The 24,960-nt window shown below is 44.5% G+C and overlaps 1 protein-coding gene across 5 annotated transcripts in view; it reads right to left on the minus strand.

The window, feature by feature from the left end:
- Positions 1 to 24,960, minus strand: part of XPNPEP1 (X-prolyl aminopeptidase 1) — a 51,171-nt gene that overhangs the window by 22,623 nt on the left and 3,588 nt on the right. For 4 of the 5 annotated variants that reach the window (XM_044916599.1, XM_021700184.1, XM_044916597.1 and 1 more), the window contains exons 2-6: positions 21,073 to 21,161; positions 14,257 to 14,381; positions 3,733 to 3,796; positions 2,411 to 2,515; positions 8 to 100 (exon numbers count right to left, since the gene is read on the minus strand). In XM_044916599.1, coding sequence (XP_044772534.1) covers positions 8 to 100; positions 2,411 to 2,515; positions 3,733 to 3,796; positions 14,257 to 14,381; positions 21,073 to 21,161 — 476 coding nt within the window. The remainder of the gene's footprint in view (positions 1 to 7; positions 101 to 2,410; positions 2,516 to 3,732; positions 3,797 to 14,256; positions 14,382 to 21,072; positions 21,162 to 24,960) is intronic. The other variant, XM_021700185.2, reaches the window with a different exon arrangement.

Consider the following 24,960-nt stretch of genomic DNA (forward strand, 5'->3'; position numbering starts at 1 on the left):
CACTCACCTGTAGGAATGATCAGTGGGTCCACACCAACCCTGGATCCTTCAGGAAGTACACTCACCAGCCAGTCTTCCTGAGTTGGTGTGTCCTTCAGACCTACAGAGGGAAGAACATAGAAGAAACAATTCCCAATGGACCCAAGCTCATAGTTCTACCCAGAAGGATGCAATCCACCAACAACATGATAACAGGGTCCTTATGAAGCACCTTCTGTAAGGTGGGTTGGCAGCACTTGAAAAATCTGAACTTTCCTTAATCCTGGAAGCATGCAAGGAGAGTAAGATGGTATATTTAAAAGCGTATGATGGGGCACCTGGGTGGCACAGCTGGTTAAGCATCCAACTCTTGGTTTTGGCTCAGGTCATGATCTCAGGTTTGTGGGATCGAGCCCCGAGTCGGGCCCTGTGTTTAGCATGGAGTCTGCTTGAGATTCTCTCTCCCTCTCCCTCTGCCCCTCCCACTTGTGCTCTCCCCCTCTCTCTAAAATAAATAAATAAATCTTAAAAAAAAAAAGCATAGGGGTAAGAAGACCAAAAAAAGAGAAAGAAAGAAAGAAAGAAAAGGCAAGATTTTCATTCGACTCCTGGTAAAAATGGCATCCTGAGAATCACTGCAACAATGACATGTGTCGTTGCAAAGAACATTCTCTCAGCCTTTGGTCACTTTACCACTACTGGGCACTTGATGAGCACTTGGGTGGCGACCGGTGAAGGCTGGGAGCTGGGGACCTCGCTCACACCCCACACCAGGTTAAGGGAAACATGGGCCACGGTGGTCTCCCCTCCCTGGAAGGCAGGGTGGGTGGCAGACAGGAGGCACCCGCCCCTGAACCAGGCCTGACTGGATGGCTGAACACAAGTCTCAGAAGCAAAGAAATCTTTCGAAAGATTACAAGAGGGCCGCACAGGTCCCGTCACCATCGTCTCTACGATGGCTCCCTGCCTTCCCAATTCCCAAGAACAAACAGCCCTTCCCGTTTCCAAGAGACTAGTCCTAGGACACCAAATAAGCTTCAACAGAGGAACTGAAATTATTTTTGATATTCCAGTTTTTCTTTAATCTAAGCCAATACCTTCTACGTTTGGATGTATGCTTCTTAACTGATCAGATTTTACTAAAAAGTTATCATTTTGGTGAAACAGATCTATATTTAGAGTGAAAGTTCGTATATTCTAAAACAGCACTTATCTTTACTGTTTTCCCTACTGACTGCTGATAACCACATAACCACAGAGGGGAAGTTCAAAGGTTTATAAAGAAATGAGCTCATGAATCTCAATTCCAAAAAACTGCCTAAAAACTGGCACTGACTTGTTATTTTGCTATTTGATTCTTTGCTATTTTTTTCCAAACCGCTAAAAAGCCACTTACTAATGAAGTTTCTTTTAATGCCCCTAGTATGACTTTTATAGGATGAAGTCATGCTATTTCCTAGCAGACAGATATCTGGCAAAATCCCAGGGATGAATCACTCCCCAACCAAACCCACCAGAATTTCCCTACACAGGAGAGATGCCTGAGGAAAGGGGGGTTTAGGGAAGACACGGCGAAGTAGAGAGGGACTTGGAAGGAAGGAGGACTCGTCCCCCGGGGTCGCCATGTAAGGAACAGGCAGACAGAATTCGCTTCTCTGACACTCTGACCCCCAGAGTGCTGACAGCTGGAGATGTGGGCCCCAAAGAGAGATACCCACCCCCCAGGGGTACACTGAATGATCCACTGGGGTGGAAACAGAAAGTATTAAGATGTGTATTTGTATTTTTTTTCTAAAAAATAAAGAAATTAAGCTTTGCTCACATGTGAAATGCAGATGGACACCAGGACGTGTGTATAACCCTATAAACAAGTACACATGTATGTTGAGGGTGCACGAACCATTAACAGAGGCATGCAATCAAAAAGTTTAAAGTCCGCCAGCCTGTCCATTTGTAACAAATGTCTGCCTCTGTGTGTGTGTCTGCATGTATATGTGAGAGAAAGAGGGCTTTCTTGGGCCATGAACTGGATCGTGTCCCCCCAGAATTCATATATTGCAGGCATAAGGGTGGCGTTCTCATCTGACAGAACTGGTGGCCCTTTAAGTAGAAGAAGAGAGAGCTCTCTCTCTGCCAGGTGAGAAGGCGGCTGTCTGTCAATCAGGAGGCGGGCTGTCTCCAGAACCTGACCAGGCTGGCACCCTGATCTCCGACTTCCGGCCTTCAGAACTGAGAAAACAAATTTCTGTCATTTAGGTCACCTAGTCTATGGTATTTTGCTATGGCAGCCCGAGCAGACTAACCCACCCTGAATTCTCAAAAGGGTCCTTGACCTCATCAAAAGGTTAAGATCCAGAAACCCTGAGGCCCTCGAGGGTCCCTTCCCAAAGCTGGCCAACTCAGGTTGGGCTGGCCATAGGCCTCTACACACCCATCTTCATGAGCGTCCAGTTGCTGTCCATCTGCTTGGCCGCCTGGAGAAAGTAGCGTCCATCAGTCCACATGGCCGCATGCTCTTCTGTGATGATGGCCGTGCCTGGAGCAGGGGAGCCAAAGAAAGCGAAAGGTTTCTGACGACCACACGGAAGCTGCACACAGCGGCAACAAGCCGGCAAGCACGTGAGAAGCACCAGCTCCTGTGTGGCCCAGCCTCCCACCAGCACTCACTCTAGTGAGGCAGATGGGCCTTCGACTCCAGGAAAAACTCTAGGCAAGGGAAGACGATGCCACGGAGAACCAGCTGTGGGTCAAGCTCTGAAGGACGCAGGCTGCAGGCAGCCCCGGCTGCCCGGTCCCGGCCCAGAACCCCATTTGCACAGCACGAGTCAAGGCCAGCAGAACAGGGGACTGTCCACCTATGCTCCAAACAGCCTCATACTCAACAAGACAGCGGTGAAAATGATTCCCGCACAGTGATCACAGCCTTCTGCTCCACCGAATACCCCAAGGGAACTGCTTCACCTTTGAGAGAAACCAAGTGGACTCTTAAGTACTCACAGGGACTCACTGGTCACCAGCAGGGAGCTGACACCTCCCACCCCTACCTGCCCAGTTCCTACAGGCCTGACAGAACCCCGGGCTTTCAGCAGAGGTGCCAGCCAAAAGCAATCCTGAGGTGCCAACCAACACAAGCACGTATAGGAAAGGAAGCAGTTCTTGCCGAGTCTAGCTAGCTCAACAGATGGGAGTCTGAGGGGCGGAGGAAATCACCCTAAACCTCAAGAGCACAACAGTTTTGGACAAGTTAGGGCAGGGCACCAATGTAGCTCGACGTTAACCTTTGTTACTTAAACTGAAAGTGAAATTACTGAGCCCCAAAGCCAAGCACTTAGAGAATTACATAGGACCAGCAAGCTAAGGCAGGGGATCTGGGGTGCTCTTAGTGTCCCATTTCTTGCTAGTTACACAGGTATTTTCAGTTTAATCGATGCAGCTTTCTGTATGTATGCTATAGTCAAAAGTTCCAAATATTTTTAAATAAAAATGTTTTAAACGTTACTAGCAAAAAAAAAAACAACAGTAAGAAAAATAAATAAAACTTTAATAGCAAAAGCACTGAGAAAAGGGCCACTGAAAGGTGAACTTCGAGAGCTGGGGGATGCTGGGAGTTCACACCTTTCTGCAGAGGCTCAAGGGGGGAGTGTCTGGTTTACATTTTCTTTTTGGTTCTCTCACAGCCTGCAACTTGGCCCAGTTATTTTGGGGAAGCAAACAAAAGTACAGAAAGAACAGAGAGAGAATTTAGCAACTCACCCGCAGAGCCATCAAATCCAGAGACGAAGGCCCGCCGGCAGTCACACGGAGCAATGTACTCGCTCTGGAAAACAAAAAGGATGAAGTGGACCTGGACCCGTCACATACCGACCGCTTTCCATGTGCTCAGTTGTGTGCGAGGCCTAGCAGGGACACAGAGGCTGGCGAAGCCTTGGCACCTTCAAGGAACAGTCTAGCTTAAAAGTCAAGCTGCACATGAAAAAAAATTAGCACACACTGCAGAAGACCCTAATTAAGTAAGGGCTAAAGAGCTATTCCCGCTAACCTCTCTTTCTTCTTCTAGAGAACAAAGCAAATCAAGACAAAACATAATAAACTGCTCTTTCCTCACTGAGATCTTACTCAAAAAACAAACCAACAGCCTTCCCCCTTCCTTTGCAACTGACATTTAGGCATCTGTTATTTTTCTGAAAGGAAAGGCTGAATTTCTGTTTTAGGTGCCAATAATTCTCCGAGATCCCCTTAGGCATGAGCCTGCTTCCGAACTTCCTGTGTGCGTTCCCCTCCAAGGTAGCATCACCAATCGCTACCATGCAGACCCTGTCCCTTCCTATTACGGAATAAATGGAAACACTTCCTCCGATCCAGGAGGCTTCAGCAAAAGCAAACGTCATGACCCAAACCAGGTCTTTGCCATCCCTCGCCTCTAAATGGAAGGGGCTGGGAGACTGAAGAACACAGGCGGTCCTCACTCCCATGCAGAGGGTACACGGCCACGGGGTACTTCTGCCAACAGCCAGGAAGCACAGAGAGTGAAGTGACTTCCCCAAAGTCACACAGTGGCAGCGGCGGGCTTTGAACTTGGGCTCTGAAGCACCCCGCCACGCTGCTCCCACAGGACACATTATCTCTCATCCTCGTAACGACTCTCCAGGGTAAGACAACTGGCAAATGAGAACACTGAGGGGTGAGGCCAGAATCGTTAAGCAACGTGCCCACTCCCAGGTCAGGAGCAGGCCCGGATGTGGTGTGCTGCTGCCCCTTCCAGTGCTGGCAGCTTTCTCCCGAGCTAAAGCACCCGTCAGGGTTAGGAACGCTGAGGATGGACAATGGTGCTGCCGGACCAAGGCACTTTTAGGTCACCACGAAGGAGGGGCGAGAAGGCACCCATGTCTCACTCCTGCCCCTTTCACCGAGGCAGCTGCAGCCAAAGGACCGCTACCCACGAGATGCCGGAAGAGCTCTTGGGGACCCCTGCCCTCCAGCAGGCCCCTCTAGGTGGTCTGCGGTAAGTCTCACTGCACCTCTTGGCTGGGTTCCTCATCTAAAACAGCTCTCCTCAGACTGCTGCAAGCAAGAGCAGGTACATGTTTTACCCCAGAACACAGAGGAACACTTGATCTTAGCAGTAAGAACAAGAAGAAATGGCCACCAGCAGCACTGATGAGCTGCAGAATTCTCATTTGATTATAACCCAGTAATCACTGGGTGTGAGACTAAAGAAAAATGGAGGGCAGAGGAGAGTTCCCACCCTTCTCCCGGGATTGTCGTGAGGAAGACTAAGTTAGTGTTTGAAACAACTCACCAGGAAACCGAGAATGCGGCATGTATGCAATGGAACAGAAAGTATTAGCTTCTTCCTGAATCATGCATGAAAAAGCCACCAAGAGGCTGGGCAAATGAGGTCAACAAAAATAACTCTCGTGCTATAACTCAGGGTACACAATGGGGAAGACACAGGGGACACTCCTGATGGACGAGGAGGTCCCCCTGCTTGGGGCTCACCCACCTATGACATACAGTGAGGATGCCAGCAAAGGGCTGGCAGAGAAGGTCCTGCTCATCTCGGCCCAGTGAGACTCTTCCACGCAGGGACGCAGCTCTCCTGCCTCCTCCAGGGACAGGGCCTCTCGAAGGAGCTGCCTATCAGCAAAGGCAGGAGGCAGGTTTCTCCAAAGGGAGGTGGAATTAACAGCAGGTGAACATGTTTGGTTTGGGATCAAGACAAGGTCTGGGCAAGAATGTCTAGACATGACCTAAGTAGTCAACACGCCAGGAAGCCGTCACTGACCGAAGCTGTCACCTCCACACCAACGGGCTAGGCAGAGTCCAGACAAGAACTGGGCCTGGGCCTCCCACTCTTCCCCCAGTTGTGAAGCTGGCAAAACCCAAGAACATTCTCCCCAGACAACAGAAAAAGGTCTAAAATAAGCCAAATCCTTAGCATGCCGGGAAAAAGAAACAAGGAAGCAGAACTATTGGCTTTTTCTCCAAAACCACCATTTCTCTCCATCTCTAAGACCAGCACTCAGTCCAGGCCTCCATCATCTCCCCCTGGACCAGGGACCCAACAATCCATTCTTCACACACACTCAGAGTGAGCTTTCCCAAATGTCTATATAGGCCATGTTAGCATCCTGCTCAAAACCCGCCAATAGCTCCCCATCATACTTAGGGTAAAATCCAAACCCCAGCCCAGTCCCCAAGGCACTGCCTGACCAGGCCCTGCTGTTCTCTCAGAGCTCTCCTCCACTCTCCCAGCCACTCGAGACATTAAAGCCACACCGCCTGCTTTCTGCTCTTTGTACTTCCCAAGCTCGTTCCTGCCTCAGGGCCTTTGCACATGCTCTTTCTTGTGCCTATCAGAGGCTCTCTCTGATCGTGGCTTGGCTAGCTCCTTCTCATCACAGCATAGGTAACACATATTGGTCCTCAACCAGTATCTGCTGAATAAACGAACAAGCGAAAGGAAAGATGAACCTGGGGCTCCTGGGTGGCTCAGTCTTTTAAGTGTCTGCCTTCGGCTCAGGTCATAATCCCAGGGTCCTGGGATCGAGCCCCACATCAGGCTCCCTGCTCTGCGAGAAGCCTGCTTCTCCCTCTCCCACTCCCCCTGCTTGTGTTCCCTCTCTCGCTGTGTCTCTGTCAAATAAATAAATAAAATCTTTAAAAAAAAAAAAAAAAAGGAAAGATGAACCTTTTTCCCTCTATCTAGTTAAAACCTTAGCCATCTCTGTGAAGACGGAGGAAGGGCTACAACCCAAGGAATGCAGGTGGCCTCTAGAAACTGGAAAAGGCAAGGAAATGAAATAGATTGACCCTGGAGCCTCAAGAAAAAAACATAGCCCTACTGACCCACTGTAGACTCCAGAGCTCCAGAACTGTAAGATAATAGATTTGTGTTATTGTAAGCCACTAAGTTTGTGGTAATTTGTTACAGCAGCAGTAGGAAATAATATATTATTCAGACCAGAAGGGATTGTAACTGTGGTTTCAAATTCAAATGTCTTGGGGTACACGCAAGCAAACTAAACCAGTAAAGCAGGATAAGGAAGAGACTTTTCCAGAGAGCAGCTCTTCTCAGCTCTGATTCCTTTCATGCTGGAATGCAGGCCACGTGTTGCCACCCCTTAGTATTTCAGAAGCTAAATATATGTGTGTTCATGAGAGATCACCTAACTTTTAAGTGGTGGCATCAAATACAAACAATGTAAATAATACACAGCCAAATAGAGCACATCTATAAATAAGAAAAAAAAAGCTTTAGCCACCTCTCAAAATCCAGCTCAAACATGCCCTCTTCCACAAAGCTTTCCCACTCCACTCAGAGAACTCCCACGTGTCAGAATTTTTCAGGACCATCCACACGGGCATTTATCCATGCCCTACCTTAGGTGATGAAAACAGAATTGCCAACAACCACATTCCCATCTAGGACTTCATTTCTCAGGTCCCCATGCAGCTAGGTGGGATCACATGACTAGTTCTCACCAATGGAATGTGGAACCGAAGTGATGTCCGGTCACGACAGTTAAAAAGCAGTGTGGCCTCTCCATACTCCTCCTCCTTCCACCAGCTGGAATAGTGGCATCAGAGGATGGAAAGAGCCTGGATCTCTGATTCACTCTCTTCCTAGTAGAAGAAAGACACCCACCACCAAGAACACCCACTCCAGACCACTACATAAACAAGAGACAAGCACCAGCCCACTGAAACCGTGAGAGGTGTTATCACAGTAGCAATACTCTAATTAATACAGTGGATAAAATCACTGTGATAAAAATCATTACTCCACCCTAGGAGAGAGCCTGTTTAAGAAATACCAAACAGGAAGCCAACTCCAGGAAGAATGGGAGTAGGACAGAGGTTAGGAAAATCTGATTCAAGTCTTCCAGAAGGAGGAATCATAAAAATAGCCAAAAACTCAAGTTGGCAGAGTCACCCCTGACAGAACATGACCCTTTGATTGCACTACGCCCAAGAGCAGAATATGAAGCCTTAAAGATGCGGAGGATAAAGAACTGGGATTTCTAAAAGGCAGTGCTGGTACAGCTCGGGCCCAACCAATGGTTCTCCCGGTTTGGAGCCAGTGGTACGACAAATCTCAGTGTTTGACTTAGATGGTACATGGAAGCATCCAGATTACCAGAAAGAATGGACAATTCCTCACTGTGAAAGTGCCCCTGGGCCCAAACTCACGGTTACCACAACCCTTGTTCTGGGTTTACAAAGAACGAACCCTTAGAGTTGCAGAGGACAGCAACCGGAGTGCCCGGGCCTTACGTAATTATGCATTTGGGGTGCATTTTCTCGCTAGCACGGAACAGTGTGTGGGTGTGTGTATTTGTGTTTTGGAAAGTACACAAAGGACAGAATTCAAGATTCCCCTTCCTTCTCCAACACCCTCCCTTCCCCACCCTTAGGAGAAATTCCATCAACCCTGAATCTAGCCTGAAATGAAACAATTAGAAACAAGAGCCACAGAGAACAGTAGCTTCTATTAATGAGAAGGCTGCTGCGGCAGGTCACACACAAAGCCAACCCTTGCTCCTTGTCCTCACGGTCCTGGCAAGGCCCCAGAGTCCCAATTAGCAGTCACCCCAACTATGCCCCACCTTGCCAAAGGAACTGAAACAAGGAACTGAGGACTTCTCATTTGTTTGTCTGGATGGCACCACAAACCCTCCCAGGTTCCAACCTCCCCAAGCCCCTCTGCCATCTGCCTGTAGGTCCATACTCAATCTATGTTCTACTGCTTCTCCTCCAAATCCTTCCCCTCTTCTCCACTCCGAAGGCCAGCACCAAGTCCAAGCCCTCCGTACCCTGACACCAGGATCCTGCAATGGTCTCCCAATGGCTTCTCAGTTCCCAGTATGTCCCTTCTCCATTCCACACTAAACACTACTCCTTTGATTAATCATGTCACTCTCTTGTTCAAAAGCCCTCAATGGGTCCCTACTACCTGATAAAAACCTAAATTCCTGACTCACAGTTTCCTCATCCAGGGAGAAGCCATCCAATTCTAAAATTCTGGGGTCATTAGCAGGGGATGAAGAGCTGGGAAGAGCCTGGAATATCACCTGTGGTTTGGCCAGTCTCACTGCCATTCCCCAGTTTAACAAGGAACTGCTTTGGGCATATTAGGCCCAATCAGGGTTTCAGACTAGGAACAGGTTTATAATGACGGGAAAAATAAAAAAAATGGCTCACGAACAGCACCCAGAACCAAGAATATCAAAATAAACTTGGCTTATCTTGGCTACAAGGACATCCCCTACTAGTAAACATATAGATTGTATCCTAACTCCAGGCAGAAGAATACAAACTGAAATCTCAACCCACCCTTAACCAGAAACTTTCAACTTCTAATTCAAATAACATTCACAGTCCAGCCTTTCCTACACCGAGGCCTCCCCTGGAGGTGAAGGCTCACAAATGTAGTAGTACTGTAAGGAGTCTTTGGCTGGGACTCTACAACAGGCTGGGCGACCCTCTCGGAGGAGAGACCCGATTTCACACGACAGAGTGCTAGGGGACTGTGATGGTGAATTTTCTGCATCACCTTGGGGGTTAAGGCACCCCCCGAGAGGTAGCTGGTAAAACATTATTTCTGGCTCTGTGAGGTGGTTTATGGAAGAGACCACATCTGAATCAGCAGACTGAAGACTGCCCTACCAATGTGTTCAGCATCCAATCCACTGAAGATCTGAACAGAACAAAAGTATGGTGGGAAGTCGAATAGGCTCTCTCGTTTGAGCTGAGACATCTGTCTTCTGTCCTCAGAGATCACCGTTCCTGCTTCTCGGGCCTTTAACTCAGACAGGGACACACGCCATCCGTGCTGTCTGCAAGCTGGAGAGCCAGGAACGCTGGTGGTGCAGTTCTAGTTCAAACTCAAAGGCCTGAGAACCAGGGCAGCTAATGTGGGAGCCCATCCCTCAGGATAAGTCTCTCTCTACGTAGATATCTCTATATATCCTATGGGTTCTGTCTCTGGAGAACCCAGACTGAGGGACTTACAGAAGACGCCATACCAATTGCCATATAAGGGGCTCCCACCACAGGAATCACCATCCTGCTCAATACTGAGATAAAATAGCTGCAATCAAATCAATCCAGGGCAACTGCCTGATGCTTGAAAGGCAGAAAATTAAAAACACCACTGGTACATCAGCACAGAATCCACATGACATGAAGCCCAAGCCCAGAGGCTAGAGCCTGGTCCTGACAGGAGGGCGGCGGGGGTGGGGGGGAAGGGGTGCATTTCCTCAGGGACAAGACTAGAGTCTGCCCTTCTTAAATGCTGGGTGCCTGTTACCTAGACCTCACGACTCAGGCCCAGGCTGTGTTGGCCAGCCTACTTATTCATCTAGTCCTCAGCCAAGATGAAACTTCCATTCCTATGAAGGTGGTGAATCTTGTTCGTCTATCCTAGAGAACAGAGGTGAATGGAAGAACTGTCATCAACCCCCACCCTAAACCGCACCCACCTCCCCCCCCACCTCCCCATGCTTATTCAATCTAACAGTAATGCACCCCACTACCATAGCTTCCTCACATGCCACCAAACCCCGCTCCAGCCGGATCTGCTACTTCTCCAATACTCACATCTTGCACTCTCTCGCCTCCCCTTCACCCACTTTTACATGCAGAACCCTAGTCTTCGGTGGCTTCTCCTCTCCTCACAAGGATCTCCCATTCCTCTCACCTCTTCGAGGATCAAGTTCTGACCCATCATAGCATGAAAAGTACCGCTGTGGATCAACGGACCAAGGAATTCCATGGAACACTGAGTCCCTGAGCCTACCCCTGAGAGGACTGTGGGAATTCCATGGTCATTTAAGTCTAGAAAATGCTGAATACTTCATCCTCTCCTTAGAGCTGCACAGTGCACATTAAAGGCCCTGAGAAGTCCTGCAGTTAGGAAACTTGCTCAAAAGGGCAAAGGACTTTAATAGACATTTCTCCAAAAGAGACATACAAGCATATGAAAAGATGTTCAATATCACTAATCATCATGAAAGTGGAAATCAAAACCACAATGAAATATTACCTCATATCTGTCAGGATTCCACTATTGAAAAAAAAAAAAGTGTTGGCAAGTATGTGGAGAAACTGGAACCCCTGTGTACTGCTGTGAGAATGTAAAATGGTACGGCTACCATAGAAAGCAGTATGGAGGTTCCTCAAAAAATTAAAAATAGAATTACTGGAGCTCCTGGCTGGTTCAGTCCATAGAGCATGCGACTCTTGATCTTGGGGTCCTGAGTTTGAGCCCCACATTGGGGGCAGAGTTTACTTTTAAAAAAATTGAATTACTACATGATTCAGCAATCCCACTTCTGGTATATATCCAAAATAATTGAAAACAGGATCTCGAAGAGACAATTATACACCCATGTTCACTGCAGCGTTACTCCCAAGAGCCAAGAGCTGAAAGCAACCTAAATGTTCATAAAAAGATTTTTTTAAATGTGGTATGTAAAAAAAAATGTGGTATATACATACAATGGATTATCAGCCTTTAAAAAGGAAATCCTGTCATAAGCTACACCATGGACAAACCTTAAAGACATTTTGCTAAGTGAAATAAGCCAGTCACAAAAAGACAATTGTATGATTCCACTTCTATGAGGTATATAAAGCAGTCAAACTCTTAGAAACAGAAAGTAGAGTGGTGATTGGTGGGAGGCAAGGGTAGGGGGTGTTCAATGGGTATAGAGTTTCAGTTCTACAAGATAAAAAAGTTTTAGAGATCTATTACACAAGAGTGTGCACACAGTTAACACTATTGTACTGTACACTTAGAAATAGGTGAGATGGGGGCGCCTGGGTGGCTCAGTCAGTTAAGCGTCTGCCTTCAGCTCAGGTCATGATCCCAGGGTCCTGGGATTGAACCCCGGGTTGGGCTCCCTGGGGCTCCCTGCTCAGTGGGAAGTCTGCTTCTCCCTCTCCTTCTGCCCCTCCTCACAACCCCACCCCACTCGTGTTTGCTTTTTCTCTCTCACTCGCTCTGTCAAATAAATAAAATCTTTAAAAAAAAATAGTTGAGGGCGCCTGGGTGGCTCAGTTGGTTAAGTGACTGCCTTCAGCTCAGGTCATGATCCCGGAGTCCTGGGATCGAGTCCCACATCGGGCTCCCGGCTCGGCGGGGAGCCTGCTTCTCCCTCTGACCCTATCCCCTCTCATGCTGTTTCTCTCTCTCTGTCAAATAAATAAATAAACAAAATCTTAAAAAAAAAAAAAAATGTATCATCTCATAGTTGAGATGATACATTGAATGTTAAACTTGTTATTCATTTCAGCCCTTCATTTGCTCCTGAGGCCAGGAAATCTTGTTTCCAGGCAGGGGTCCAATCTTCCTGCTATCCCAGGTTAATGCTGTTGTCACAACCATGGGGTCTGACACCTTTGGGGAGGGGCAGAAAAGAGGCCAGTTAAAGTGGACATCTGCTGGCAACTGCTCAACTTACAGTAATCTCTTACATGCCGCCCCTCCATCATGGTAGACCCTCATCAGTCATGTCTGCACCACATGCCATCCCACATATGCACACACAGAGAGACAGACACACGCACACACACCAGGACCAAGGGTAAACACCAAGCTACTGTGCTAATCAAGTTCTCACCCAGGACTCTGGATTTGGGATTAAGGTTCTAGCCCAATCTGGTATCTTGAAAGTAAAGGATCAAGAGATATAAATGTGGGAACTGTTGGACGGCCCCCTATTTACCATCTACCTTGTTGCCTAAAAAAGGGAGAAACAGATCTATGGCGAGAGCTGAAACCCTTCCCATCCCAGTAGTTCTGGGCCAGCTGCATACCTGCCCTCAGTTTCCATGAGACACCCAATCTGAGGCCCTGACATTCCACAAGTCCAGAGACCACCATTCACAAGCTGGAGTTCTGCCTAAGCAGTGGCCCTGCCCCTAAACCCTTATAAAGCCTTTTTATTGTTCAAAGGATCTCAAGGCGGTTTCTATTACCTGCAACTAAAGGATCCTACAGCGCCAGCTAGCTGTATTTCCCCCTATTGCTTATGCCCTCCTTGGGCTTCTGACAGGGGAATTTGCTATGGTGTTTCTGAAAAGCACTCCAACCTTCCCTGCTTCTCCGCCTTTGCCCCTCCTAACCTTCCCACCTACAATCCTTTCCACTTCCTCTATTTATCCAACTCTACCCATTCTTCAACATCCAGTTCAAATGTCTCCCCTGCTCATGAAACCTTCCATCATCTTCCCTCCCACCCTCAAACTTCCATAGTGCTTTGTCTGGATTTTCTTGATAGCACTTCCACATTCCACCTCGTAATACAGACATGTCTTTACTCCATCACTCAACTGTCTGCTTCCTGAGAACAGGACCACTCTCATCTTCTTGTCCTGCACCACACCCAGGGCAGTGCCTTGCACATAAGCAAAGGCTATAAAATATATATGTACAGATGACTCTATGGAAGAATAGTACTTTTTATGTTGTTTCATCCCTCCATCAAACCATAAGCATAGTGAGGGCAGGAATTCAATTATAAATTCATCTTTGGAACCCTGCAGTCCCATGGCCATGTTATAGGCATTCAAACACTTGCTGACTCAATGACCTAAAAGAGAAGATACTAGAATCCTTTCACCCTTCTGCCCTTTGGCCCCATCACATGCAGTCTCCACCTCTCCAAACCCGACTCCTCCACATTTAGGTCACTAGTGTTTTCTCAGTGACTTAAGCAACACTTACTGAGTTGCTTCCATCAAAGGTAATGGTTGTGGGTGGAAGGAGAAAAGAGGATGGTATTCAGAATTATCCCTAAAATCTGCTGGGGTAGAGATCCATGACAACTTTCTGGCTGTTTCTCCGGCCATGTGAGAGGGATGGGACACTCTGGATGGGAAGAAGGGAGGCCGGATAGACAATTCTTGTAAGGACAGGGTGTGGCAGAAGAGATGGGGTAAAGTGTGTCAGCAACACAAAGGCCCAGACCTCTGCTCCTTCACTTGTCCATTAATGCTTCCACAAGTTATTGAAAGCTGGCTATATTCACCAGAAATAAGGAAGCCAGGGACAAATCAATACACGTTCAGTAAGACCCTATTAGACACAGGTCCCTGCGCCAAGCCCTGGAGGACATGCTTAGTTGTGGACTGACAACTAGAATCCTACAAACACACTGGAGATGGGGGAAAAGAATGAAAACACATACAAACACACTGGAGATGGGGGAAAAGAATGAAAACAGATGAAAGGCTGATGAGATCCATCACCTGCCCAGCTCCACTCAGTACCTGGTGAGCATCTCCCGACGGGATGATGTAGGCCTGGATTGGTTCTGCCACATACTCGGTGTTCCTCATGGCTTGTCTCAGCTGCCAAAGCAGCTCGGAGGTGATCTTTGGAGCCATTCCGCCGTCTGCAACAACAGGAGAGTTAGTTCCAAAACCAGCCTGCCCCATGCAACTCAATGACTAGTTCAAAGGGAGCCCTAGAGATCACCTATAAATTGTTTTGTAGTGTACTATTGCATCCATTAAAGTTCATTTACCCAATTACGTATTCCCCCCCCCCACTTTTTTTTTTACTATAAACAAAGACAAATCTCCTCCCTGCTCTGCTCTCTCTCGTTCTGTCTCTCTCTCTCTCAAATAAATCTTAAAAAAAAATTACAGAAGATATATAGATTATTCTTATTTAAAATTCTGTATGTGCATATGCACAGAGAAGTTTCTAGAAGGCCAGTCACCCAAGTGTGGATCGGAGGAGAGGGAGAAACAGACTCCCCGCTGAACAGGGAGCCCAATGCGAGGCTCAATTCCAGGACCCCGGGATCATGACCTGAGCAGAAGGCAGACGCTTAACCGACTGAGCCACCCAGGCACCCTAGGAATGATTTTTATTTTCTTCTTCTGGTGTCTTACTGCTTAAGTTTGACTGCATTAAAAGAAGTGTGTTTTACAGTTTTGTTAAATAGCCAACCACTGATTAGGAGTAGAAAGGTCAATCCACTAAAAATCAAAGTCAAAGTCACGTGCTCTGGTGAATACCTACTATCAACTGAGGGCGTGCAACCTCAAGGAGAAGGGGATCGGGGCCTTAGTGGTCTGTGTTCACCACTCTAAAATATGGTGGGAGCAGAGTAGATCCAGGATTTTCGGACTGAGCCCTGAAAAAGTCACAGGGGTCCCTAGGAGTCTATCCCAGTAAAGCTAGACTTTTTGGGGATAGAGTCACCAGCTCCAGAAAATACAAAATAGAAACAGAAATATGAAAATCATTAAAAAGAAAATGATAAATGTAGTCTTACTAGAAATTCTTAAACTTTTACTAATTTCTATGTACTCAAGAGCATTGCCTCCTAGTGAGTACAGAAGACTTTCTATGTGATAAAGGCACAGATGATGCAAGTTGACCTTCAAATCATTTTTGTTGGTTCTTCAAAAAACCTTTTCTCAAAAAAATATTGATATCAGCGAACAGTTCTGATAAATCATACTGTATGGTAACTACAGATAAATGAATACATAAGGACTATCTCTAGCTATAGTCCCATGGGTGTATAACAAAACAACTTCACAAAAAGCCAATTATAAAACAGTGACCATACATATTTTCCTATATCCCATACAGTAGCACAAAACTATACTATTAGAATTCAGGTAGAATAATGACTTTTTCCAGCTCATTTTTTTTTTTTTTTTTAAAGATTTTGTTTATTTATTCATGAGAGACAGAGAGAGAGGCAGAGGGAGAAGCAGGCTCCCAAGGAGCAGGGAGCCCGATGCGGGACTCGATCCCAGGACGCTGGGATCATGACCTGAGCCGAAGGCAGACGCCCAACCATCTGAGCCACCCAGGCGCCCTCCAGCTCATTTTTTAAACAGATTTTATTTTTTTAAAAGAGTTAAAGATTCACAGTAAAATTGAGCAGAAAATACAGAGAGTGCCCATATACCTCCCTTTTCCCAACATACCCACAGCCTCCCCCACAATCAAGACCCCCACCTATGGAGCTACAGAGCATTACGCTAAGTGAAATATGTCAGTCAGAGAAAGACAAATACCATATGATTTCACTCATATGTGGAATTTAAGAAACAAAACAAACGAACATGGGTAGGGTGGGGAAGGAGAGGAAAACGAAGAAACAGACTGGTAACTACAGAGAACTGATGGTTACCAGAGGGGAAGTGGGTGAGGGGATGGGGGATGGGGATTAAGGAGTGCACTTACTGTGATGAGCATTGTACACCTGAAACTAATAGCACATTATATGTTAACTAACTGGAGTTTAAATAAAAACTTGAAAAAAAAATAAAATAAATTATTTAAAAAAGATCCCTCGCCAGAGTGGTGTATTTGTTATTACTGATGAACCTACACTGACACGTTATCATCCCCCTAAATCCACAGTTCATATTAGGATTCACTCTTGGTGTGGTACATTCCATAGGTTCTGACAATCGCAAAATGTCATGTATCCAATATACAGTATCATACGAAATAGCTTAATAGTTTTCATTGCCCTAAAAATCCTCTCTGCTCAGTCTATTTATCCCTCCTCTCACTGTCCCCAACACCTGAAAATGACTAATCTTGTTACTGTCTCCATACTTTTGCCTTTTCCAGAAAGTCCAACAGCTGGAATCACAGAAGTACACAGCCTTTTCAGATTGGCTTCTTTCACTAAGCAATATGTATTTAAGGTTCTTTTGTGGCTTTTCATGGCTTGAGAGCTCATTTCTTTTTAGTGATGAATAACAGTCCGTTGACTGGGTATACCACAGTTTATTTACACATTCATTTACTGAAGGTCTTCTTGGTTACTTCCAAGTTTTGGCCATTATGTATGAAGCTGCTATAAACATCCATGCGCAGGTTTTTGTGTGGACGTAAGTTTTCAACTCCTTTGGGTAAATACCGAGGAACACGACCACTGGATCATAAGGTAAGAATATACTTAGTTTTGTAAGGAACTGCCAAACTGTCTTCCAAAGTGGCTGCACCATTCTGCATCCCTACCGTTAATGAATGACAGTTCCTATTGCTCCACTTCCTCACCAGCATTCAGATTTTGCCAACTCATTTTTTTAAACAAATAAAAATACTTTACTTAACCAAAAGCATGCTAACATACAGCGCTGTAAGTAACACAGAGTTACACTGGGGCCATTACACTACCAGTTATCTGCAAGGATTGACACCCTGACTCACTGTAGCTTGAACTCTGCTAGGTATGGATCTTTTTTAGTTTCTTTCTCTTCAACATTTTCATCTGCTTCTTCTCCATCATTACCAGCATCTGGGGCTACAGAAGTCTCAGTCATGATGGTCACCTCCCACAGATTCCCCTATGAGGTACCATACTGATCTTGGGACTCACTGAAAAAGTGCCCCATTCTTAATTTGCAAGGGTAGCTTCAACCACCAGCCTCAGAACTCCATCTCAGAGTCTCCAAAGGACAGACGTACTTAAAAGACAGAGTCACGGGAAAGGGTCCTAGTCACAATTCAAACATGCCCATGTTCCTTGCATTATAGCTGCTTCTGAATACTTTACAGAGGAGCATCCTCTCCTTTTGTCTAATGTACTGAACCTATAATTTCTCATCTAAGAAAGAGAGATCACAATTATCTTATCCAACCTAAGTTTATATGTCAACACCTCCAACTAGCTTCAAAATAAAGCCCATTGTGATCTCATAAGCTTGCCAGCATCTGAAACCTTTTTAGGACATTTCCAGGGGTTTCAAACCAAATTTCTAAGCAAGTTAACAGTATTAAAGAGGGCACGTACTGCATGGAGCACTGGGTGTTATACGCAAACAATGAATCACGGAACACTACATCAAAAACTAATGATGTAATGTATGGTGATTAACATAACATAATAAAATAAAATAAAATAAATAAATAATAAATTTTAAAAAAAGAGTCAAGCCAAAATGCAGACTTCCTCTGGAGCGGTATTTCAACCCTGATTACAAAATAGAACTACCTGGGGGACTTCTAATTTAATTAGTCTGGAGTACAGCCTGGGCATCTGGAATCTTAAAAAGCAAATATATGATAGAAGCCAATGTATTTTCTGTCAAGATCATTAATTTCCTTATAGAATTTGGCTTCCATTTGGGCACGTTCTGATGTAAGGAATTCGATGGCACTGACTGGGTGTTCACAGCACTGACTATAGTATGTATCAACATTATCAGTCACTGACTTCATCAATGAAGCCAACAGAACCAATGGCAAGCCCAAAATCCTCAATTACAAACCGAAAACCATCAAAGGTGAAACGGAACTGGTCAAAGGCATCCTCTGGCTCCTGGGCACCAGAACCTGCGTCCTCACCACCACATTCTGGCCTTCCTCACCGTCTCCTGCCTCACCATCACCTTCCTCCTCTTGATTGGCCTTACTCTAAACAGGGGCATTTCACACTTTCCCAAACAATGCCGCCTGCCATCACCACTGTCCGTGCTCCCTCCTCCTCCATGCCCTTCACATTTGGCTGGCCACCCGGGTCAGAGGCAGCCACTTCTTTGTCGCCCATATGAGACACAAAGAAAGAACTCGCAAGACCACAACCTGCAGGTAGGACGTGGTAAGCAGCAGCGGCATCCACAGCAAAGGTGACGAAGACAGTGCCGGGCAATGGCCAGAGCAATGGGCTGTGGCTGTGGAGAGAGCTTCCACTGAGGTGGCGACAATGCCCAAAGATGGCGGGGGCAGCTGTAGCCACAAGCACAAGAGGCCGTGAAAGTGACTGACTGGGTGAGCAGCTAGCTGACGAGGGGACAAAGCTGATATAACTACAAGCAGCAGCCAAGAGACAGATGAGAGTCTTACAGGGATCAAATGGGTTACCATGTGCAAAGCACTTAGAAACAGTGCCTGGCACATAGGAAATGTTATGTGTGTTCAATGCATAGAGTTAGACACACAGTTAACTAGCCATGAAAGCAAAGTGATAAATAGTGCAACAGGTATATATATTGCTTCTCCTTAAGACAGGGACATGTCATCCTCATTCCTGAATCCAGGTATCTAGCCCGCTACCTAAACCTACGTATACTCACTCAAAGATGACTGGGGGAATGTCCCACCTTCGTGTCATGATCTCTTCAGACTCAATATAATCAACAGTAATGAATCTTCAGTGAAAGAAGAGAGCTAGGCTATTAGACAACGTTGTATTACAGCATCTGCTCATTCCACATTCCATGACTTTCAGAAATTTAGAAGCAGCCAAGAGCTAATCAGGGTGTGCAGGGAAGTAGGAGGCCAAGAGCAACAAGCCTAATCCATGATGTAACATTAGCCCATACGCTGCCAGGTATTTTTAAATCATGCTTTAAAGAGAATGACTCATTTCAAAGTCTCTTGCATATGTGGGCCTGCTTTTAGAAATAAGTTCCGAAACCTTCAGCCTTTATCATAAACAAAACTTTTCACTGCTTAGAAGTGCATGAAAAGCACACCGTATTTACCTCACTGGGTGGGTAGGAGAATTCAATTTGAAACAACATGTGTGAAAGCACCATGCACAGCATCTGGTACATATAAAAGCTCAAGAAATATTATTTGAATCTGGATCTGCAGCACCAGCTGGGTTTCTAACATGCCTTGTTATAAGCCTAGAAGAGGCTGGTTTACTCCAATTTCAGCATCTTAACACACGCATAGATGCCAGGCTGCTCTTCCAGCATCAATAGCTTTAGAGACAGTGGTCTGTTTCTCTCTCTCACTGCTGAGCTAGGACCAAGGGCTTTACACACATTAGTGGTTAATTCTCAAAATAACCCTCCCAAGGGAGGTTTCAGTATTCCCATTTTACAGATAAAGAAACAAGAGTTAAATACTGGCCCCAGCCAACTGGATTATCAAGCACCAGGACCCAATATCTATCCAACTCCCAAGTCTATGCTCTATTATACCATATTATCTAGAGGACATGACAGAGGCTCTCTTAAAATATCCTAAGACCAATGGAATCAAAACAAGTGGATTCCACTTTCCAGTTGGATCTGCAACCTCAGACAACTGATGTACCCTGAACCTCTATTTCTTCATACAAACTAAACAGAAGTTCTCTTTAAATTCTACATTTGATAATTCTATCACTGTTTACCTTTCCTTACTTTTTTCCCCTTCCTTCTTCCTTCTTCCTCTCCTCCCTCCTAATATGGCCCAAAATATGTTGGATATCTGTATTTTTAAAGAAAAGGGACCTAATTGCATGCAATTATAGCATTATTCTTCCAAAGAGAGACCAGTCATGATTTATAAACTTCAGGTAATCAATTTTTTTAGTCAACTAAAAGAAAATGCTCTGGTTCTCCTGGGTGGCCTACAGAAAAGCACTAGCTTTCAAGGGATAGAAATACAGTAATATACCACTTTTCAGAATTCAGGTTTCTGGCAACCCAACAATACAAATAACCAGTTCTGGGAAGAGAGCATGGTTCCAGAAATTTTCCCAAAAAAGATTTTCCTGAATGCATAATTTATACAGCAGAGTAATATACTCTTAACTTTTCTCTTTTCAAAATCTTATGACAAAAATTGAAAGCCAACCTCTAAGGTAATCAATAAAAGTTTACATTAGAGATGAGAAAAACTAGAATTGGGCTTTTGGGGGGTGGGTAGCGTGTGCATGAGGCGGGAGAAGGAGAGAGAGACTCTTAAGCCCGGAGGCTGATGCAGGGCTTGATTTCACAAGCCTGAGATCATAACCTGAGCCAAAATCAAGAGTGGGACACTTAACCGACTGAGCCACCCAGGCAACCCCTAGACCCTAGAATAGCGCATTTACAGTAATAACCTATCTCCTCCACCACCACTGCCCAAGCCCCAGAAATAGGACATACAAAAATTATAATTCTCTAACTTACTACCTAAAAAAAGTGGTAAATATACAAATAGTAACCAACTACCCAGAACCCAAAGGACAAAATGGTCTTTAATTTCCAGATACATGTCCCCTTAGTCCCAGCCATGAGCAATTATTAATCCTTTACCCTCTATTCTCTCCCAACTTGGGGTTAGGGTACAGGAACCTAAAATTCTTTTGAGACATTCCATCTAATTAATAAGCAAAATATTACCTCTTTCCACACCTGGGTCTCCTGAGTGTGTCACCTCGTTAGGCTCAATTATTCTTAAATTTTTCAGCTGAAAATCCTGATGATTCGCCCTTAAGAAGAGAAAGAAGAGGATATTGTAGACTTTGACCATAGGAAACGTGGCAAGGCTTAGTTAGCAAGTATATCTACTTGCCTTAGCAATTTTCCTTCGTGACTCAGAAGGACTCTCACCCCAGTATCATAACGAAATAAGTAGAAGTTTCAGATAAAACTTGCAGCTAAAACAGCACCATGGTAGGCAAACCTTCTCAGATCTAACCTCTAATTCTTGAATTCTCTTCAGCTATGTCTAATCTCCTAACTAGTCTAAAAAGATTTTATTTGCAATGACTGTATTTTTCACATGTATAAATTCTTTTGGTTCTTTTTAAACCTGCCTGCTCTTTCTTCACGGTGTCCCATTCTTTCACTATGGTTTATATTCCTTCTCTTAGTTTTAATTATTTAGGGCCTTTATTTTAAAATTCATTTCAGGACTTCCCATTAGAAGGTCTTGGGATAGTAATCTTCAAGTTTGCTGGGTCTGCTGGCTCCCCCTCAGTAAGTTATTCCTTATTTGTTTTGTAATCTTTTATTAAGAGCTTATCTTCAGTAGAGACTACTTTATGTATGAAAATTAGTCTCTTTGCTAACAGATGATATTTTAGCAAAGTCCTAAAAAAAAAAAGTGAGGGATCAAGCCATGTGAATGTCTAAGAAAAGAACGTTCCAGAAAAGGGGAATTTTAAGTGCAAAGGCCCTAAGGCAGGAGTATGCCTGGTATACATCAGAGAAAGCAAGGAGGCCAGTGTGTTGGCAGGTGGGGAGATACGTGGTTAGTAGACAAGATCAGAGAGGCAACAAGGAGCCTGTAATAGGTTATACAAAGGGTTTGGATTTTATTCAGTTATGAACTTAAAAGTAATTCTGTTATAATTTTACCACATTTTTATGTGTTAGTAGAGGGAGAAGAGCCCGCATTAGCTCCATCCACCACACAGAGAACCAGAAGACCAGACATTTTCACTAATCACTCCAGGCCTATTCTCAGAAGGAGAATTTAATTTTGTTGGACAGAATGGGATGTTCTTTACTGAGGGAACCATATATTCTTTCATTAAAAAGTAAGACATATCATTATTTCTTATAAATTAAGTGCAAATATCCTCAAGAAAATACTAGCAAAACTGAATCCAGTAACATATAAAAAGGATCATACACCATCACCAAATGGGATTTATCCCAGGAATGCAAGATTGGTTCAACATACAAAAATTAATGTAATACACAATTATCAATGGAATAAAGAATAAAAACTACATGACCACCTCAACAGACAGAGAAAAGGCACTTTGATGAAATCCAACACCTCTTCATGATAAAAGAACTCCGTAAACCAGAAGAAAAATTCCTCAACCTGATCAAGAATACTACAAAAATCCCCAGCTAACATCATCTTTAATGTTAAAAGGCTGAATGTTTTCCCCCTAAGATCAAGAACAAGACAGAGATGTCCAATCTTGCTACTTCAGTCAACATTGTACTGGAGGTTCTATCCAGGGCAATTAGGCAAAAATTGAAATAGAAGGCATCTAGATTAGAAAAGAAGTAAAATTACCTCTACTTGCAAAGGGCATTATCTTCAGTATAGAAAATCTTAAAGAATCTACACCAAAAAATTAGAACCAACAAGCTCATCAAGACTGCAGGATACAAAATCAATATATAATATAAATTGTTTTTCTATATACTTAAAATGAACAATCCAAAAATGAAATTAAGAAAAGTTCACTTACAATAGCATCAAAAGAATCAGTACCTAGGAATAAATTTAACAATATAGATGCAAAACTTATATTCTGAAAACTACAAAACACTGTTGAAAGAAATTAAAGAAGACCTAAATAAATGGAAAGACATTCCATGTTCATTGATTAGAAGACTCAATATCGGGGTGCCTGGGTGGCTCAGTCGTTAAGCGTCTGCCTTCGGCTCAGGTCATGATCCCAGGGTCCTGGGATCGAGTCCCACATCGGGCTCCCTGCTCGGCGGGAGGCCTGCTTCTCCCTCCCCCTTTCCCCCTGCTTGTGTTCCTGCTCTCACTGTCTCTCTGTCAAATAAATAAATAAAATCTTTAAAAAAAAAAAAAAAAAAGAAGACTCAATATTGTTAAAATGGCAGTACTCCCCAAAATAATCTGGAAGCAATCCCTATCAAATTTCAGCTAGCTTGTATACGCAGAAATTGACAAGCAGATCCTAAAATTCACATGAAAATGCAATCCAGAACAGCCAAATCAATCTTGAAAAAGAACAAAGTTGGAGGATTCATCCTTCCTGGCGTCAAAACTAATAAAACTACAGTAATCAAGACAGTGTGAGGGGCGCCTGGGCGGCTCAGATGGTTGAGCGTCAGGTCATGATCCCAGGGTCCTGGGATCAAGCCCCATGTCCGGCTCCTGGCTCAGCGGGGAGCCTGCTTCTCCCTCTGCCTCTCCCCCTGCTCATGTTGTCTCTCTATCTCTGTGTCTCGAATGAATAAATAAAATCTTTAAAAAAAAGAGAGTGTGATATTGGCAGAAGGACCGACTCAGAGATCAATGAAACAGTTCAGAAATAAACCTCACATTTACCGTCAATTTTTGACAATGGTGCCAAAACTATTCAATGGAGGAAAAAAAAAATAAATAGTCTCTTCAACAAATAATGCTAGGACAACCAGATATCCACATGAAAAAGAATGAAGCTGAACCTTTACCCTCACATCATAAATAAAAATTAACTCAAAATGGGTCATAAACATAAATGTTTTCTTAGAAGAATAGACACAAATCTGCCTGATCTTGGAGTGGGCAATGATTTCTTAGATATGACATCAAAAGCATATGCAACCAAAGAAAACAGATACACTGGACTTCATTAAAGACTTCTGTACAAGCACCTGGGTAGCTCAGTCGGTTAAGCGACTGCCTTCGGCTCAGGTCATGATCCCAGGGTCCTGGGATCGAGTCCACGTCGGGCTCCCTGCTCAGCGGGGAGCCTGCTTCTCCCTCTCCTTCTGCCTGCCACTCCCCCTGCTTGTGCTCTCTATCTCTCTGACATATAAATAAATAAAATCTTTAAAAAATAAAAAAAAAAAATAGACTTCTGTACTTCAAAGGATACCATCAAAAAAGTGAAAAGACAAGAAAAAAATGAGAGAAAATGTTTGCAACTCGTATCTGGTAAGAGTCTAACATCCAGAGTATATCAAAAGCTATTACAACTCAACAATAAAAAGACCACCCAATTTTAAAATGGTCAAGGGCATCTGAATAGACATTTCTGAATAGACATTTCTCCAAAGAAGATAAACAAATGGCCAATGAGCACATGAAAAGATTTTCAACATCTTTATCCATTAGGGAAATGCAAATCAAAACCACAAAGAGATAGGGCGCCTGGGTGGCTCAGTTGGTTAAGCGACTGCCTTCGGCTCAGGTCATGATCCTGGAGTCCCGGGATCGAGTCCCACATCGGGCTCCCTGCTCAGCGGGGGGTCTGCTTCTCCCTCTGACCCTCTCCCCTCTCATGCTCTCTATCTCTCATTCTCTCTCTCAAATAAATAAATAAAATCTTTAAAAAAAAAAAACCACAAAGAGATATAATTTCACATCCACTAGGAAAGTTATAATAAAAAAAAAAAAAAAACAGACAATAACAAGTATGGGTAAGGATGTGGAAAAAAGTGGAACCGTCAAACATTGCTGGTGGGAATATAAAATGGTGTAGTGACTTTGGAAAACAATTCAGCGTTCCTCAAAACATTAAATAAAGAATTATCCTATGACCCAGAAATTCCACTAGGTATGGGAAATTTAAAACATTAAGT

The sequence above is a fragment of the Neomonachus schauinslandi genome, chromosome 6 (assembly GCF_002201575.2).
Source record: "Neomonachus schauinslandi chromosome 6, ASM220157v2, whole genome shotgun sequence".
In the NCBI taxonomy this organism is placed as follows: domain Eukaryota; kingdom Metazoa; phylum Chordata; class Mammalia; order Carnivora; family Phocidae; genus Neomonachus; species Neomonachus schauinslandi.